Source organism: Panthera tigris, chromosome D1, assembly GCF_018350195.1.
Source record: "Panthera tigris isolate Pti1 chromosome D1, P.tigris_Pti1_mat1.1, whole genome shotgun sequence".
NCBI classification, from domain to species: Eukaryota; Metazoa; Chordata; class Mammalia; order Carnivora; family Felidae; genus Panthera; species Panthera tigris.
In genome coordinates, this window is record NC_056669.1 from 18,187,425 (window position 1) to 18,205,934 (window position 18,510).

At 50.1% G+C, this 18,510-nt stretch overlaps 1 protein-coding gene and 1 long non-coding RNA gene across 5 annotated transcripts in view; one reads left to right on the forward strand and one right to left on the reverse strand.

Moving 5' to 3' along the window:
• The window catches only part of GRIK4 (glutamate ionotropic receptor kainate type subunit 4), a 352,218-nt gene that overhangs the window by 311,998 nt on the left and 21,710 nt on the right, over positions 1-18,510 (forward strand). For all 3 annotated transcript variants that reach the window (XM_042957687.1, XM_042957686.1, XM_007072913.2), the window contains 4 exons: positions 7,324-7,433; positions 11,378-11,551; positions 15,111-15,276; positions 16,811-17,036. In XM_042957687.1, coding sequence (XP_042813621.1) covers positions 7,324-7,433; positions 11,378-11,551; positions 15,111-15,276; positions 16,811-17,036 — 676 coding nt within the window. The remainder of the gene's footprint in view (positions 1-7,323; positions 7,434-11,377; positions 11,552-15,110; positions 15,277-16,810; positions 17,037-18,510) is intronic.
• Positions 5,206-10,134, reverse strand: LOC122230998. Of its 2 annotated transcripts, none has more exons than XR_006208078.1 (3): positions 9,360-10,134; positions 7,334-7,492; positions 5,206-5,402 (listed from the first exon to the last, which is right to left on the reverse strand). It is a non-coding gene; the product is annotated as an uncharacterized LOC122230998 (long non-coding RNA). The 2 variants fall into 2 exon arrangements; XR_006208079.1 differs by having other exon boundaries at positions 7,334-7,533.

Sequence of the window (18,510 nt, forward strand, 5' to 3'; positions counted from 1 at the left end):
CTCCCCCACTCATGCTCTGTCTCTGTCTCTGTCTCTGTCTCTCTCTGTCAAAAATAAATAAACATTAAAAAAAATTTTTTTAAGGGGGGTCAAGGGCATTGCCAGCATTCACTAAGACACAGTGGAGTGAAAGTCCTGGAACCAGATCAAACACGTACGAGCTGCATATCACCCATGTCTCAGTTTTTTCATCTGCAAAAATGGGTTGTCATGCAAATTTGATGAGGATACAGCAGTACATAAGTAATGCACTTACAGCAGTGCCCGACATATGCACAAGAAAGTGTTAGCTGTTACATTTCGTAAATGTATGTGACTTGCTGAGGATTGTAGTTTTTTAGTTTACCGTTATTTTTTTAAATAAATGCAATCGTATCAGCCTCCTACTTTAAATCATTCACTGGCTGCCCATCATTTGCAAGACAAAGTCCATCCTTCTCAGCCTGGAGAATAAAGCTGATCTTTCCTGTTCCGCGCCTCACCGCAGGCATCTGTACCCCATACTGCTCGCCGCTTCACCATCGAGCTGGCCTCTTCCGGTCCCCTACCTGGATTCATGCCCATCTGCTTGCCTCTCAACCATGTAACAGACTCCTCCCTAGCCTTCAATACCCAGCTCAAATGGCACTTGCTCTTCAGTGTGAGTCCCCCGGATGGAGCCGATTGCTTCTTTCCCCGAGCGGCTGCCCCCTGCCCACACCTCTAGCATAGCATTCATATGCTGTGTTGCACTATTCTTCATCTCTCCTCAAGTGGATCCTAGTGGGAGATACGTTGAGGAGAAGGTACCCTCTTGTCAGGCCATACATTTCTATGATCTGATTTTTGGTATGGAAACGTGATCATCCCAAACAGGCAATATTAGCTTCGTGATTATGGAGAGAAGAAAGGCAGGAAGGAGGATGAGGGAAGTACCCTGTGGTCCTGTGGGCAGTGAGCACCACCTTCCTCTGTGGCTCCTGATGGCGCAGGACAGAGCCCTAGGAGCCTGACTTCCATTAGGAGGCCTAGTATCCCAAGCAACAGAACGAATGCCCTAAATAGATTTCTTTTTTTTTTTTTCTTCCTGACCTTGACTCCAGTGGTCTTGAGAACAGGAAGAGATGGGAAGCAGATATCACAGGCATCCTAGGGGCATCTTCTGCTCCAGGCCTACATGGCTACCACCAGGACTCACTTCTCCCTCCCGCCCTGAGCCCGCGTATCCTACATGCAGCATCGTACCCACCTGACGGGGCATCGGAATCCCTGGCCGGGGCCAGATGATCTCCCAAGCCATACATACGGAGTCCAGCCATTAGAATCTGAGGTGTCCGCTGGTACTCTACGGATGGGAATCAAGTGACAGGACATCTGAAGTTCAAGACTGTCTCGATTTCCTTGGCATATCGGCTCCTTCATTCTTACTGAGAAGTTCTGCATATACTGTAACAGTAGAACCCCTAGGCCATCTGCAGTGCCGGGTTTAATGAAATTGACGCACACCATAAGCTCTCAAAGATCTGTGTGAATGGAGGGGAGAAGAGCCCAGAAAAACGAAAACATTCCTATTTAACATTAGAGCGTCTCATGCAGTTTCTGCTCTCTTTCTGCAGCAGTAATTTGCCTAATGATGTTTTGCTCAGATTAATATTAAAGTAAGTTTGTATTCCTCAAGCACGCACTGACTGTCGTAGCAAGGCATCATCAGAGCGTGCCGGAAGCCAACCTGAGATTTGACATTTGGCATAGATAGCCCCCAGATGCATAATTACATTTAAAAAATTCAGAGTTGACATATTCAGCGAGGTTGGGTGTACGTCCAGGATACTTGTGTGTTGACTAACATCTGCCTGGCACCTCTTTATTTATGGAGCTCTTTCGCCTATAGTCTCTGGTTTCATACAGCAATCCCCTGAGGCAGGTAGCGGGATTCCCGTTTTCCACGGAAGGACTCTAAGGCTAGCGGTGGCTAGCGGTGCCATGGAAAGAGGAAAGAGCACAACGGTGGAAGTTGTATTGAACCGAGTTTCTGGTCTGCAAGTTCATACACTCCCAACTACCCATCTTTATGGTATAGTTGGGTGTATTTCTCTGCGTCAAGGCCTTGTGTCAGCGGAATTTTCAAAATCCTTTCTTTTTCGACTTAGAAAAAGGAGGGAGGCACCTGGGCGGGGGGGCTCAGTTGGTTAAGCGTCTGACTTTGGCTCAGGTCATGATCTCACGGTTCATGGGTTCGAGCCCCATGTGGAGTTCTGTGCTGACAGCTCCGAGCCTGGAGCCTGCTTCGGATTCTGTGTTGCCCTCTCTCTCTGCCCCTTCCCCACTCATGCTCTGTCTCTCTCCCTCTCTCTCTCTCAAAAATAAACGAACATTAAAAAAAAAGGGGGGGGGGTGTTTGGAAGTTCTCCACGTCCAGTGTGGAGCTCAGTGAGGGGCCTGAGCTCATGACCCTGAGATCAAGAGTCAGACACTTAACCAACTGAGCCACCTAGGCTACCCTCAAAATCCTTTCTAATCTGAGGATACTATCTATACTATGCCATACTATACTATATCATACTCTGTTATCCTATATAGTGTCCCAAGCCAGCCAGAGCACCTTGGACTACCTTGAAAACGTAACTTTACTGTTTTCTCCCTGTACTGTCCCGCTCTACCTCTGATTAACAAATGGGAAAGTTTTATACTCTGTTCTTTTCCCTTAACTCCTAGCTAGAGTCTTCTCTGTCAAGAAAAGTAAAAAAAAAAAAAACAAAAAAAAAAACAGTAATTAAAAAGTGAGAGAGAAATAAATGCCAACATTAAATTAATGCCCAGCGTTTTCGCTGGATATATTACCCATGTTTTCAAGAAGGTCGGTTTCATTTTGGAAAGACTGCCTAGAAAAATGGAGAACAATACTAAGTAAACCAGTGAGTCATTTCTAATACTGCTTAATACGCTGCTGTAAGAAAACAGAAAATGAATCGAGTTCTGTTCCTTAAAGCTAAGCAACATGATAGCCCATATAATGGAAATATGGTTTCCTGAGCATATGATCATTTTAATCTGGGTTATTTATTGAGCGTTCCTATCCCAAGAAGCTCAAGGTGTTTTATCAACATTGCTGTAGTAATTCTCACATTCCCCCTTCATGTTGATTGTTGGGTCCCATCTTCTGGAAGAAGGAAATCGCACCCAGAGATGTTGAGCAGCTTGTGTAGAATCGCTCAGCAAGTCAAGGTCAGTGCCAGGATTAGAACTCAGGTCTCCTCATACTAGACTTCCAATCAGCAGAGTGAAAATAGATAAGCTAGTATGTGGGTTACATAGGCAGCAAACCCACGTGGGTAGGTTTTGTGAGGAGGGATGAATTGCTTGCTTTTTTTTTTTCTTCTTGGCTTCAGGGGTGGGAAGTGCATAGTAGACCCAACTATGATCAAGGCAGCCCATTGCAGACACACTGAGGAAAGCTGTCCATGGGTTCCCAGGGTGGGACAAGAGGAAATCACCTTCTTCTGCCTCTTCCAGGAGACACGGAGACTTTGTTCTTTTATCGCTTCAGCCCTAAAGAGTTTTTATTGACCGCTGACCACGGCCAGTAGTTGAAAGAAGACTCTGAATATGCTGCCATTTAGTTCTAAAGACTGGCAAAACCACATGGAGGGCATGGGGAGAGCAGAGGGGGCAGGAAGAGAGTCAGCGTCACTAATTTCTGTGATGTCACCGCTAAGGAAACGGTGACTAGGATACACAGCCCTTCCAGAAACACGGAAGAACCCGCCACACGTCTGACCCACTCCGTGACTTTGGCGGAAAGGCTGAGGCGGAACTGAGTTCCAAAGGTTGGAATCGCTGGCTTCTAAAAGCCATGTTTCCAGAAGAGAGCCTGGTATTGCGCTAATGGCTTCCCTGGAAAGCCCTGGCGAATCCTCACGATTCGTGTATCATAACACACAGGAATGCTAGTAGGAGTTACGGAAAGTGACTGTGGCCACGTGGCGTTCTCCCCCCAAGCATCTTTAGCGTGTGTCACTACAAGACAGAAAAAGGGATTTCTTGTCCGCTGAGCAAGAATCAATATAAAAAGAAGTTCCATCCTTTGTCACTTACTGCCTCCTCCCTCCCCCTTCCCTCATGGCTACCATTAGAGGGAAGCCAACACGTATGTAGCCCTCACTGTGTGTTAACTCATCTAGCTCTCAAAACCACCCCCTGAGGTAGGTTTTATTGTTACCTTCATGCTACAAAAGAGGAAACGGAGGCCCAGAGAGGTTAAGTCACCTGTCCAGGGTCACTCGATTGTAAGTGGCAAAGCCGGGATTCAGTCCTGGGCAAGCTAGCTCCAGAGTCTGTGTCTCAATTCACTGCCTGTCCTGAGTCACCTGGCTCTGGTGTCCTTACGCATCTGGCTCCGGACCCTGGGAGAGCAGCAGCATTCTGACTATAATTCATTTCTTCTAGTACGCATAGAATTCAGTATCACACATCAGGTTGTTTTTGTGGATAAGAGGGATTTTCTTTATTTTTAAAATTATTTTTTTAATGTTTTTATTTGTTTTTGAGACAGAGAGAGACCAAGCATGAACAGGGGAGGGGCAGAGAGAGAGAGGGAGACACAGAATCCGAAGCAGGCTCCAGGCCCCGAGCTGTCAGCACAGAGCCCGACGCAGGGCTCGAACTCACAGACTGTGAGATCATGACCTGAGCTGAAGTCGGATGCTTAACCGACTGAGCCACCCAGGCGCCCCGATAAGAGGGATTTTCAACATGCAAGGGGAGTTTAGGGCCACTTTGCAGGTCCGGTGCTAATATTCAAAGGGCCTTACCATGCTGGGATTGCCATCATTTGGTGACCAGCCCCTTGAATCTTTCCCACCATCAGACAGCATCATGAATGCTGGCGCTGGTGTGGTCAGTCTGAAGTACGGTACAAAAGTCAAGGAACTAGTTAAATTTTGGTGCCATCTGATTTTCAGCTCCGTCCGTGGGGCTTGGCCTGTCCTAGATGGTTGGGGCATAGACTGGATATAATCAGTTATCTGCCTCCAAAGTGGCTATCGTCCCCCAGAAGCAACCGGCCCAACTCGCAGTCAACAGAGACAGGTATAAATCAATACAAATGCCTATCAATATGACAGAGTCAAAATAAATGATGATGGGTATAAATAAATAATGCGTCAGCGCACTTTCAGGGGTTGAGATGGAGTAGGTTGGGATCCTGCTGGCATTGGGGAGCAGGCGTGAGATTAATTAGGGAGTTTATTGGAGCAAGTTGCAAAGATAAAGGAGGAAGAGGGAGACGCGGTACAGCTGCCATCTGAACGAAAGAGAAGTGGCATCTCTATGGCGCAGCTTGACGAACGAGCACCGGAGAAATGGAAGGCATCGCCACTGATTTGAGCAAGGCACTTAACCTCCCCGGGTCTCAGTTCTTCCATCTGTCAATAGAGAGGACCGGGTATTGAAATCAAGGGAACATCGCGAAACATTTTGAGTTCTCCAGAAGGAAAGTATCACCATCATATATCTCTGGGTTAAGGAAAAGCTGTTATTCGGAAGAAATGCCTGTGGCATATAACACCTGATTTGCCCCCAAGCACCAGTAACTCAGATGTCTTCGGGGAAGGAAGTGTTCTGATGCATCCGCATAGGAAAAAAAAAAACAATAGCAGGTGTTCAGAGCCTGCAAGGAACGTACTTCTCTTTGGCATCACCTAAACAGCTTGGGCTCAGCCCCGACCAAGGCGGTAGACGCCCAGACCCAAATCTCAAATAACTGCCCCCTCCTTGCTCTTTTGGTTGGCGTCAGTCAATCGCAGGAAGAATCAGATGTTCCCTTGCCAGCATGACTGATACATTTCCAGTGGAGCTATGTTTATGTCTTGATCCTCGTTTGTGTGGTGTTCTGTGTTTTATAACTTGAGTCTCCAGGAGTTTTTCCCATGACTGTGTGTCATTCCTTATCACCCATAACCAAATATGGCAGCTTTAAATAGTGCTGTCATTTTTCTCGATTCACTCGTTGTGATATAATCAGGTATAGATTTCTGACACTGAGCATCTAATGGGGTTTCAGATTCAGAAAGCAACAATGAAGGATTTTTCCCCCCTGGGTATTTCTCAATTGAGAGACACAGAAGGAAGTAGTCATGAGCGACAGGGCACTAGAATTCATGTCTGTTTGCCCAGAGAAGCCGCAGCAGTATGGAAGGACAGAGAGAAAGACGAGCTGGAGAGAGCAGGCCATATGTAGAGGGGGCAACCACCACTGAGCTCCAGCCAGTTGACAAGGTGGGCCCAGTGTTTCTAGAAAGCCCCATTTTGCTGGAAAAAAAAACAAAGGAAGAAAAAGCCGGAAACCTGGATTTTTACATGACATCTCCCAATCATGTAATGTTAGCAACGGATACAGAATAGGTAAACATTGCAGGGTAGACAGATTAGGGGAGGGCTGTCTGTGGTGTGTCACCTTTGATCTAAGGTACCTCCAACCGAGACCAGAGAAAGGTGTGCCCTCGTCCAAGACCACACAGCTGCAGACAGCTCATTCCAGTTTGCTGTCCTCCAGAAAAATGTCTGGGAGCTTGGTGGCCAGGTGTCTGTTCCTGGCTCCATCCGCTGTCACCTCTGACTCTGGCCAGGCACATCCCTGGGCTGGGGACAGCCCACATTTCCCCACAGCATTACGCTAAGAGCCCTGAGCTGTGTGTCAGAAGGCGTGCATTTGAGACTCCACTCTTCCACTCCTCAGCTGTGTAACCTTGGACACATCTCTTGACTGCCCTTGGCTTTTGGTTTCTTCGCTAGTAAAATGAACATAATAATCTGCCTCATGGCACCGTCCTGAGGTTTACGGGAGAAATCTCACCCGGTGTGAGATCAGCCCGCAAACAAAAACATCAAGGGGCCTGTCACGTTAGCATCCTCATGAGAAAGACGTGAGAGTCCGAGAGGGGTGCTGTTGTACTCCAGCACTGCAGACACCAGTGGCTCTAAGGTGCCCCTGAGCCCGCCATGCCGTCCCCGGGGGCGGGGGGGACACAGGGCAGTATGTAGGGGGCGCTGAGCGCTGTTCCACTGGCCCAGCACAAAGCCTTCCTCAACCTAGGAAGTGACATGCCTCCAGCTGTTCCTTTGTTTCATCTGCTGAGGTCAGGGCTGAATAGGTCTTGGAGCAGCCCCTCTGCACCTTGGGTCCCAGTGCCATTGAAACCGGTCACCCAGAACCCGACGCAATGCCATCTGGGGCCAGACCCCCACTCCCCATACCCTCCGCCCTGCCCTGCCCTGCCCTGCCCTGCCCAAGGGCCATCCTGACTGAATGTGTATGGTGAATCTTGGTTTTGTCTCCATTTCCAGGGGCGCAAACCTGGCTATTTCTCCTTCCTGGACCCATTTTCTCCAGGCGTCTGGCTCTTCATGCTTCTAGCCTATCTGGCCGTCAGCTGCGTCCTCTTCCTGGTGGCTCGGTAACGCTCCTCTCCCCGTCCCTGTCCTCACACCGCCACCTCGCGTCCGCTGCGGAGAACTGCATGGGAGGGGTGGGGAGCAGGACACCTTGGCACCACACTGGAGGGGGTAGGAGAGGGACTCAGGACCCCACCTGCCCTCTGCCCTGCTGTCCACCTGGCACTACCCGTTCCCCCACCTACGTGCACATGTTCCCCAAGTTGCATGGTGAAGACAGGTGAGCTTGTCTGAATTTGCTTCTGCATCCCTCCTCTTCCCCTTCCTCTTCCCTCCCATCTCTGGGCCCCCTGCTTGGGGGGGGGGGGCTTGGGGAGAGAGAGTGGTGGGGAGGAGGGAGACAGGATTGATCACTATGCATTCGGCTGTCCTGGCATCAGACCTCGCCAGGATCTGCTGCAGAGTGCTAAGTGACAAGAAACAGAGCCTGTGAATCCAGAGTGAGGGGACCAGAGGCCTCGTGGCATGGGCGAAGGAGGAGGTTCCCTCTGGAGAGGGTCTGGCGCATCCCCTAGCCTGGATCTGCCAGTGAAAACACAGCTGCCTTGGTGAATGGGAGCCATGGAGGGTGGTACACGACAGGAGGACGGGTTGGAGAGAGGCATTCGCAAGTTGTGTTGAGTTGAGACCATTGGTCCAGATCAGGGGTTGGCGACAATTAATCCCTCCCCTCTCGCTAGAAATAGAAACTATCCCTGGGCCTACAGAAGAACCTGAGAGCATCCCATGGCTAAGGCCGCCCATGAATGTGCACAGAGAGGGTTGTTTCTCTCTGGGGCTGGGCCGTTGGGTCAGCCTGGGCTTCAGGAGAGCCAGCTTACCTATCTGGAAACAGAACAAGCCCTTGGGGTTCACAGGTCACTCATTCAGAATCCCAGCTCCCTGCTCAGTGCTCAGCTGACCATAGTGGGGGACCAGAAAGGGCTGTTACCCAGGAGCAGAGAACCACACAATGAGCTTCAAGGGAACTGGCAGTGTCTGTTCCAGCTGCCTCCATAGCAGTCTCCTTTGCCTCGGGGCCACAGTGGCGGGGCCAGATGATTCTAGCGTATGTCCCAACTCTGCCTGGCAGGGTCTTCCCCAAGGGCATGTCTGCTCAGTGGCTCAGAGAGAGCATGTGCTCTCTCCAGCTGGAACACGGAGCCCCAAGGGGCAGCGGAGTGCTTAACCCCCAGGGCAGCCCCCAGCCTGCCCAGGGAGTATTCTATCACCCAGCCTGTGCCTCTTCCAGTGGAGATCAAAGCCAAGTTGAGGAAAGTCATCCTGAACCCGTGAGATCCAGCCAGACAGAGGAAGGCCTTGCTTACAAGCCAGTAGTCTTCAAAGGCTGCTGTGTACCACTCATCTACCCCCTTGGGCCTGTAGGCATTGCCACTATCAAGGATCTGTTGTCAGTGACAACGGACGAGACACGCAGGAGGTTGGCACACTGCGTGACACTTTCTCTCTCCTCTCCACCGCACTGTGTGCTGCAGCTTTTAGGAAGCTGTCTGCCTGAGCCCTGGCTCCACCTCTCTGAAACCCACTCTTGCCCCCTTCGATTGAGCCCCCGCGGGTAGACAGCCACAGCTCTCGAGGGACCCCGAAGGCCCTGGAAATAGTCTTATGGCTTGGTTCCTAGATATACAGACATATAAACCCGCTTCACCATGCCCACTGCAGCCTAAAGCTTTTCAACCAGCCCCAGGGGCTTCAACAACCCTTTTTCCCTGCCCTAGACGCGGCACGCACACACGCGTACACACACACACACACACACACACACACACACACACACTCTCACTCACTACCCCCAGGATCCAGCATTAACAAAAAGATTAACCAAAAAAATGTACTAAAGGTCTGATTATACCACTTTGTGTGTGTGTGTGTGTGTGTGTGTGTGTGTGTGTGTGTGTATGTACACGAACATAGGATAATTTACCGACCTGAGGTAGGTACTGGTTTTCAAATAGGGTTCCATAGGGCAGGAAGGCTCTTGGGAGGCACCAGAGACTCTGGAGGTGAGAAGAAGCCTGAGCTCTGGAGCCTCAACTCCTCTTCATCCAAACCAGTTCCGCTTTTATCTCTTGAGCTATTGTACTGCTGGGTAAGATTTTAGAGGTGAAAAGAAATGTTTGGAAACCACTGGTCTAAGGCAGCCGTTCCCAAGCCAGCTGATATCCGAGTCAGACAGGGAGCTTTTAAAAAGTTTGATTCCCAGGTCCGGTCATCTCAGCACCTCTAGGGCCGGGGCCGGGGAATCTGTATTTTTGGAGCTCACTTCCAGTGGCCTGTAGGCTTGGGAACCACCGAGCGCAAGCCAGCTCCGTAGGCCACAGAGAGAAGGAGCACATGTCAGGACGCGGGCCAACGATGACACGCTGGCATCATATTCAGGAACAAGAGGCGGCAGTGGAAATGTGGGCGAGCCACTGTAGAGTGAGTGCCGACGAGGCTGGGGGAGGGACAGGAAGACCAGTGATGCGAATAGTACCCTGTGAGCACACAGTGCCTGCCCTGCTCGGCACACGCCCAGACACATCTCTCTCTTCAGAGCCGGGATGCTTTGCGTGGGCGACCGGCCAGGGCCACTGAGCAGAGGAGGGAAGGCGTGCGTCTGGTGGGCGGGAAGACGGGGTGTTCTGGGCATCAGGGAGGGAAGGTGGGGGCAGGGAGCTTAGAGCAGCCCTTCTCAACCCCGTGTGCCCATCCCACTGACCTGGGGGGGCTTTAAAAAATCCTGATGCTCAGGCTCCACCTGGACAAAGTAAATCAGAACCTCTGGGAGCAGAATCTCGTCTTTGACATTTCTTTCAACGCCCCCAGGTGAGTCTGAAACAGAAACAGGGTGGAGACCCTCGGCCCAAGGGACGGTCTAGGCCAGTGTTTCTCAGCGTGGTCCCTGGACCAGTGGCATCTACATCACGGAAGAACTTGCATATTCTTAGGCCTCACCCAGACTTACTGAATCAGGAGCATCAGGGGCCCAGCCCAGCAGTCTGTGTTTGTTTGTTTTTGTTTTTAAATTTTTTTTTAATGTTTGTTTATTTCTGAGACAGAGACAGAGCATGAGTGGGGGAGGGGCAAAGAGAGAGGGGGACGCAGAATCCGAAGCAGGCTCCAGGCTCTGAGCTGTCAGCACAGAGCCCGATGCGGGGCTCGAACTCACAGACCGCGAGATCCTGACCTGAGCCGAAGCCGGACTCTCAACCAACTGAGCCACCCAGGCGCCCCCAGCAGTCTGTGTTTTAACAAGCCTTCTTGGTGATTCCAATGTAGGCTAAAGTTCAAGAACCGCTGTTCTAGGCTGAGAGTCTTCTTTTTTTTTTTTAATTTTTTTTTTTAACGTTTATTTATTTTTGAGACAGAGAGAGACAGAGCATGAACGGGAGAGGGTCAGAGAGAGGGAGACACAGAATCCGAAACAGGCTCCAGGCTCTGAGCTGTCAGCACAGAGCCCAACGCGGGGCTCGAACTCACGGACCATGAGATCATGACCTGAGCCGAAGTCGGCCGCTTAACTAACTGAGCCACCCAGGCGCCCCTAGGCTGAGAGTTTTCTAACTGGCTCTGTGGGGCCCTGGGATCCCTCTGGGACCACTTTGGGGACTAGGGGGTGCAGAAAACGGAGCTTCCCCGCTGTCCACCCCTGACACTCCCAGCTTCCAGTCACTTTATTCTAGGTTTGGAGTTCCACATCATAATTTATTTGGGAAAAAAAAAAACATTTTTTTTTTTTTGATGAAAGAAAAACAGTTTGAAAACTGCCAACATACTCCAACCCCCTCAATTGGGGGGTTGGGAAAATCCAAGTCCAGCAGAGGGAAGTGGCTTACCCAAGGCCACAGGCCAGGTCCCGAAGCACAGAGGCGAGGCCAGAAGGGAGAGCCGCTCCCACTGACTCCAGCACTTTCCATCATGCCCACCCTCCGTGGCACTAGTCTATGTTCCTTTTCTCCCACAGGTTGACCCCCTACGAGTGGTACAGCCCACACCCCTGTGCCCAAGGCCGGTGCAACCTCCTGGTGAATCAGTACTCCCTTGGCAACAGCCTCTGGTTTCCCGTTGGGGGATTCATGCAGCAGGGGTCCACCATCGCCCCCCGAGCCTTATCCACCCGCTGTGTCAGTGGCGTCTGGTAAGATCCGGGGCAGAGAAGGGGCCAGGCCCAGTGGGGTGGGGACACCAAGGGAGTCGTCAGATAAGCCCTGCTCTGGCTGCGGGTAGGCAGGAACCTCACAGAGAGCTCTGCCTTTCAAAACAGATTAGCAGGGAGCTGGGTTGCATTCCGCCAGCTCAAAAGGCCCGGGAGCACCGGGTTGGGCACACTTTGTGCCATCTTATCTGGTTCCTCTTTCCCTCTGCCTCAGAGGTCTGGATACAGAGGGGAGCCAGGGCAGGAAAGGAGATGCAGAAAACAACCTTGTAAGGCCCAAGGCAAAGCGATTGTAACTTGCTGACCTGAAAATGACCTGAGGTTGGGTGGCTGGGCCTGCCAAGGCATATGCAGATTTATGCAAATGTGAGTGTGAAACAGGACTTGGCTGCTGGAAGAATTCAAACCTGGCTGTCACATCTCTCCTCCTCTACCAGCTTTCTCCAACTTTGTCCCTCTGCGCCCGGCTCTGGGGCCTTGCCTGACCTGTCCACCTCGGCAGGTGTGGGGAAAGGCAAATTCTTAGTGGCTCAGAGCCGGACAGGACCTCAGGAGCCGTCCACATGGGCAGTCCGCCAGCCTCAGCTTGAAACTCCCTTCTCCTCTTGGCTCGTTCAGGGCGAAAAGAATACGGTCGAATGATTCGATGCATGGAAATGCAATTTGCAAACTTGAAAATGATACATAAATGTGTGGACTCATAGTTGCTATTTGAGCATTATGGGGGGGAATGAAACAGACATACATATATGTGTGTGTGTGTGTGTGTGTGTGTGTGTGTGTGTGCGCGCGCGTGTGTGCGTGTAGCACAGAGAGGCACATTTGCAGAGTACCAGTCCCCACCCTCACGTAAAAACCCGCTGTCAGGTTTGGCTGTCACAGCCTATAGGACTTCCAACCCTGGTTCTCTCCCCTCCTTCTCAGCCTGTGTAAACCAAAGGAAAAGTGGCATTTTCACCCTTGGACACCAGTGTCTGGACATTTACCAGAACCACTGGACTAGAGCTGATGGAGAGGTGAAAACGCAGCTGGGACTTTTGTTTTCTCTGCTAAATGATGAATACAGTAGGATTTAAAACATCTGGGCAAGGTGCTCACCCGTTCCCACATTGTGCCCAGAAATCACCAAGTGGATCAACTGGGACAACCCGGTTTAACTTTCCACCGGGAAAAAGGGACGGTCTTGGCAGGGAAAATCACGGAGTTCCCTCAAAATCCTGGAAATCTGGACAGAAGCCCTGCAGAAGTCAGCTGCAGACTCTGATCTCTTTCTACCTGGGGCTTTGCCTTCCAGAGGGGGGTGTTCCCATGCACTGCACGTAGGGCCCCATTGTCAGGTTCATCCACCTGTCAGATCCCTGACCCCCAGGACTTCCCTCCTGCAGACAACGTCTGCCTGAGCGCTTGGGAGGGCCACTAGTCTTGCAGGCTGTGCCGCCCTGGCCCACAGGGTCGCCAGTACTTTAAATAGCCGTCCTAGGGGAGCTCCATTACGCCACTCCTGAGGGTGTGTGGGAAGGGGGGGGTGCCTGAGTTGTTAGGGAGCCCCTCCGCCTCTCGGAGTTCTGAGTTATCAAATCAAGGTCTCAGTTTGGTCACCTCCCTGCAGGAGTGTGAGGTCAGAAGACAGGGCCATCGCCACCTCCCTTAGAGTCCTCGCCCAGAGCAAGTGACGGAAAATACCACGTTGCTAACAAGAATGCCAACTTTGCAACCAGTGATGCCCCTTTCACAAGGGAGTGGGGCTCCCCTGACCCCTCTGGAGAGAGTGTGTGATTTGCTTCCTCAGCAGAGAAGATAGGCTTGCCCTGAGCTACTTTGTTCTCTGACCCATTCCCTTGTGACCAGTGGCATAAAGAGACACATGGCCATCCAGGGTGGAACAGACGCTGGAGTGTAGCCGTGGGGCTGAGGGAACTTCCCCAGCCAACTCTGAGGTCAAGGCCACACCCAGGGCTCACTAACTCACGGCACTAGCCAGGGCACAAACAGCTTCAGAATGCTAGCCTCCACCGAGGGATGGATCACCCCACCTCCCTGGCCTCCTCTGGGGGATGGTCACGAGAAAGAACTTCCAGCAGCGTGTATGAGCTGAGGCAGCAGCAAGGAAGGCAGGTCTTAGGAATGGATGGACACCGGGCACTTATAGGTCACAAATAGGGAAGTTGACCAGATGGTCGTCATCCCATGTTCAGCGTAACGGTCTATCCCTGCATTTCTCTGTATCTCACATTCATCTGGTCCTTTACAGATTATTAGTCACCAATCGTTTGATCTCACAGTTCTCCAAAGACACGCAGAGCAGGCGTTATTCTCCCTGAGCGGGCAAGCTCAGAGGAGGAATGTGGCTTTTCCCCTAAGGTCTCACAGGGGGAGGGGAACAAGGCCAGAACTAAACCAGCTCACCTCACTGGCGGTCTGGCATACGGATGCACCCATTGAGTCGGTAGATGCCCCTGTCACTTCACATCTGGGAGGCCGCCAGCAGGGGTCCTTGGACACAGAGGCCAAGGAGACAATGGGACTTCCCACTCTTAAAAGTCTCCTGGAAGCTGCTGGCCTCTGAATCCTGTGGCAAACGCTACGCTTTAGTTGCCAATGTCTTCATAATGACTAAAGCCTCATTAATTCAGACTCCACTAATTCCGAATTTGTGATTATCCAGCCTCACTTGTGCTTGGATATGTCTTTGAATTCCCATAAACAAATGGATTGGGATGCAGATCCACACTGCTGACCAGATGGCAGAGGGCTTATTTAACCTACTTAAGTGAACAAACTAGTTTTAACGCCTTTAACATGTATACCGCCTGACTTGCAAAATTATTCTAATTTTAAATGAGTTTGCTCTACCCGATAAAACACTCTTCTGTTTTGAAATAGCTTGCCCATTGTAAGGGTAGTTTCTAATTCCAGCTTCTTAGCACTTCAAAGGTGCCTGTCACCAGTTAATCTCAAAGGGTTTCTGGTTTTGTAGGACTGGTTTTAAAATATGGATGTATCATTGTGTTACTTGGCAAGTTTCTCATCAGCAAAATTGGGATAAGAATTTTGCCTCCCTTCGTTGCAGGGGTTACATGAGATCGTGTCTGTGGCTCAGGGCAGGTGCTCAGTACACGGTTGATGCTCATCTGATGGTGGACCGCATCATGAGAGGACAAGGGCAGCCGACCCAGCTCGGGTTCTAAACAGAGCCCCCAGAGCCAGCACCCTTAGCTCATTCCCTATCTCATTTCTCACGGTCTTCCGGACGGTCTCATGTGCATGGACACACCTCTTTTGAATAGCAACCCAAGAACCACCTCCTTTTGGAAACAAGAAAAAAAAAAATTAATGGTCTCCCAAGCAACCTCACACACCCGATTCATTTCTGTTGACATCATATGCCCTGCCTCCTTTCTCTTCCCCCACCGACTGAGCTGGGAGCTCCTTCCAAAGAGGGACACCTGGTCTCCCCTATGTCGCAGCAGGACTGGGAACGGGGGCTAAGACTCCTGGGCGTGCCTGGGCAATGATGACTTCCTGGTCTTTTCCTACATAGGTGGGCATTCACGCTGATCATCATCTCATCCTACACGGCCAACCTAGCAGCCTTCCTGACTGTGCAACGCATGGATGTGCCCATTGAGTCAGTGGATGACCTGGCTGACCAGACCGCCATTGAGTATGGCACAATTCACGGAGGCTCCAGCATGACCTTCTTCCAAGTAAACCCATTTGGTTGCTCACCGACATGGGGAATTGGGCAGGATAAAGTTGAGATGTTTGTCCTCTGCAGATGAAAACATCAATCCTCATCTCATTATCTCTTTTGAACATCTAGTCTGCAGATTCACTTGGGGCTTGTTTCCCCCCCCCCTTCTGCAAAATACCCCTGGAATGAGGTCCCCAAAGCACTTTGGGGTTAATTTCAGCCTCCCAAAGTGTTGTGCAAGAACCGTTAGTGGGAGTCGAGATGCTTTTAAGCATGACGTGTTGAAACTATCTTTGAATGGCAATAGTTTCGTATTTGTTTTAGTGGCGATTAGAAAAATACACGTAAATGCAGCGAATCTAACCTGTACTTTTATTTCTACTACTGCATAGGTTGAGGCTAATGTATACATTTAAGTTTGGTTAAGTGGGTTAAATTTTATCGGCAGTACTTACATAAAGCAAGTTTAGAACACTACACAAATGTCTGAAGTATAAGGAACACGAAGATGAGTATGAACTGATTGCACATATCCCAAACTAGACAGGTGTCAGATCGGGACCCTGTTGGCTTTGAGGTTTCCTTGCAAGGCTCTGGAGAAGACCTTGCCGCAGTTGTGTATTAGCCAACAAACCAAGTGACTGATCACCAAGACTGGCAGATCTGGGCCAGACAAGAGGGGCAGTTTTCATATGCTTCGGGATCTCTAAGAAAGCAGACTTACCCTGCAGTTAATAGGTGTCTAACCAACCTACCGCCCAAGAAGTCCATTGTCACAGGACACAGATCCAAGGCCTTCAGTTTTCTGTTTCCTAGACAGTCTCAGTGTCTCTTGGCCCCATAACCACTGAAGGCATCGTGCAAACCCAGGTGTGGATAGACCCCCAGAATTCTCTCGGCCTTGTTCTTATTTGTAAGAGAGAAGCCGGTGCTGGATATGTGATCGACAAGTTGGTTTAGGATCAACAGAAAATAGCCGGCACTCTTCCTTCAGATGGTGTCTTTAGACGTCCTGATGAACCTGAATCCACCACCTCCAGCCTGAAGGACAGCAAAGGATAGTTCCAGAATTTCCGTTCTTAATTCTGTCAGAACATGGAGGTTGGCAGTGGTAGACCTCTCAAGGGTAGATGGGGCAAAACCAATGATCAAACCAGTAGACAGAGTTTATAGTGCCTTAGGACCCTGTTCTTTCCTTGCTTTTCTGTAAAAGTTTATCGTAGGCACAATCCCCGCCTCCTGCCGTGATGCGGTGGCAGTTGAGAGATGAAAAGGGAAAAGATTATTGAATATAATGAGGGGGTTGAGTAATAGAGGGGCCAGGATTTTAAGGTCTACTTTGATTCCCTCCCTTTTAAAACCACCATTTCCTGGGGTGACTGGGTGGCTCAGGTGGTCAAGCGTCCAACTCTGGATTTTGGCTCAGGTCATGATCTCACAGTCTGTGAGCGCGAGCCCCACATCAGGCTCCACGCTGACAACGTGCCCATTAGGAAAACATTTCCTTCCTCTTTTCCTAAGCCTGCTTCCGTGTGTTCTTTTCCCAGAATTCCCGCTATCAGACCTACCAGCGCATGTGGAATTACATGTATTCTAAGCAGCCAAGCGTGTTTGTGAAGAGCACAGAGGAGGGGATCGCCAGGGTGTTGAATTCCAACTACGCCTTCCTTCTGGAATCTACCATGAATGAGTACTACCGGCAGCGAAACTGCAACCTCACTCAGATTGGGGGCCTGCTGGACACCAAGGGCTATGGGATTGGCATGCCAGTCGGTATGCGGGAGAGGACCAGCCTCTTTGGGTGGCTCCATCCAGGCAGGGTCAGAGTAGCTAGGACCACTGAATGCAACATTGAATTTGACAACCCCGTTCTAGAACCACTTAACAGGGACTTTAGGTGGGCATTTTCCAGGTTAAAAAAATAATAAGCAAACCCCCATACTTCCACTAATCAGTGATCAGTTCTCAATCTTTAGTTATCGAAGGGCTAGCCATCGGTTTGTTAGTAGTTGATTAATTACTAAAGGGCAGGTTGATGCCCTCGGTGGACTCTTTAGGGCTTTTGTTCTCCCTCCTCCTGCTTCCCGCCCTTTGGCCATATCCCTTTTGAGGGTCTCTCTACTAGCAGTGGGAAGGAGAAGGAAGAAATGGCAAAGCTCCATGAATTTTGTTGCTAGTGTCCCTGGTGAAAGGCTTATTACAGAAGGAGACTGACATGATTGATGGGGTAGCTTTCAATTCATTTGTGGGTCTCGTGGACCCATCTACTCCAAATCAGCGTAGGTAATTGAGAATAGGTAGTGGAACTCTGTATTTAGCTGTGTACCTTCCGGTGTTTTATACCAAGGTAGGGATGTTTGGCTTCCAGAAAGGTATCCCAGCTGTGCTTTCTAAAGGATATTCATGCCTTGATAGTACCTCAACCGGAAGATGAGAGGGAACACGTTGACCGGCTTTTTGGATTGAAGAGGGAATCTGAAAATGTTCCCCAGATGCTTGGGACATGGACCCTTCCCCCACCCAACCACTGAGAGCCATGCCGTATAGGGCTGTCCTCGCCCAACACTCTTCTTATAGGAGGTTGTCCTGTACAAGGCAGCAGGGGGAAAGGCAGGAACTGAGGCCATCAGACCAATGTGGGGAGATCAATATACAGTATACACAACTTTGCTGTTACCTTACACATGCCTTCTCTTGATCTTTACCTAACTCAGAACTCTGTAGGCTTCACTATATACCTGTGGAGTGTGAAAAGCATGGTTTTGGAGTCAGGCAGACCTGGGAATGCACCTGGCTCCGGCCTGTGGGACCTCAAGATAGGTTATTTAAGCTCTCTGAATCTCAGTTATTCTGTAAATTGGGGCAACTGAAGGATAAGCCTAATAATCCAGTCAGGTGCCTTACTACAGTGTCTCATACTTAGCCTGTTCAGGAGGAACACTGGTGCCCTCCCCATTTTTTCCATAGTCCCTTGTGTTATTTGATAAAAGCAGATGACTCCTTAAACACCGATCAGAAACCACACCAGTGACCGTAGGCAATGATACGGTTCATCTTCGAACTCTGTGAATTCTGATGCTACGAATTCTATAAACTAGACGCCTCACTCGGGGCGCTTGAAAACCCACGTATTCCCTTCTTACCATCATATTTCATTGATGTTCATTAATATGCAAATTATGGGCCCCTTTGAGAAATGTATTGGCTTACATTTTATTTCAAGATGGTGGAGTAAACCGCAAAACAA